The sequence below is a fragment of the Corticium candelabrum genome, chromosome 1 (assembly GCF_963422355.1).
Source record: "Corticium candelabrum chromosome 1, ooCorCand1.1, whole genome shotgun sequence".
Lineage (NCBI taxonomy): Eukaryota > Metazoa > Porifera > Homoscleromorpha > Homosclerophorida > Plakinidae > Corticium > Corticium candelabrum.
The window spans coordinates 10,006,469-10,007,305 of record NC_085085.1 but is presented as its reverse complement, the minus strand read 5'-3'; the positions used below and the strand labels follow the sequence as shown (position 1 = coordinate 10,007,305).

At 37.2% G+C, this 837-nt stretch overlaps 1 protein-coding gene across 1 annotated transcript in view; it reads right to left on the bottom strand.

Annotated features, from left to right (window-relative positions):
- Positions 1 to 314, bottom strand: part of LOC134197904 (uncharacterized) — a 1,141-nt gene extending 827 nt beyond the window's left edge. The window contains exon 1 of the mRNA XM_062667291.1: positions 1 to 314. This exon is cut by the window's left edge and continues 827 nt beyond it. Coding sequence (XP_062523275.1) covers positions 1 to 28 — 28 coding nt within the window. The 5' untranslated portion in view covers positions 29 to 314.
- Between the last annotated feature and the right edge of the window lie 523 nt (positions 315 to 837).

The window sequence follows — 837 nt, the reverse complement described above, 5'->3', positions numbered from 1 at the left end:
CACAATCTTGCACTTCCGTTAAAAACATACTTACCTACCATCAAACAAAGCAAATTTTTATTGAGGTTGTATGAGTGCTTAGCTAATACATCAAAATTTGATTATTTTTGATAGCGTGCGGGTTGTGGGCCAGTTTCCAAGAGGCAAACGACTGACTCAGAAAGTTAGTCCAAAACGGGCACACTATAAACAGAGATTTCTGAGCCCCTTTCGACTTCCCAATAATTTGAATCACTTTGACGTCAAGTTTTCCCTAGGCGTTTCAAATGCAGCTTCATCCATTCCAACCTTGCTGTTGGGTCGTTGTCGTCATCCGTGTGCAATTTTTATCCTAACGTCTCTCTCACTGGGTGTCCGAAACTTAGCTAAACGTGTAATATACCAAAACATATATAGCAATGTCGTGACGGTACCAACGTAGTAAACTAAGTTATTATCGAACTGCAACCAACCGAATTTGTGGCATTCTTAATTCATCAATTAGCTTACCTCTACATGGTATCATCTTGAGCGTTACTATACGAGGAGGGCTACGTTGAAACTATTCAAACATAGATACATACATACATACATACATACATATATATATAATTATATATATATGTATATACATATATATATATATATATATATATATATATATATATATATATATATATATATATATGGATCAAGCACGTATACCATCTCTACACCTCATGCAGGAGCGTGGTTAAGGGCAATCCCTAACGCAAAGCTCGGCCTGGCCATGCTCCGACATGAATATATTTTAGCATGTAGATACTGGCTTGGAATCTCTATCTTTCCGGACAGTCAACAAGCAGCAAGATGTCCATG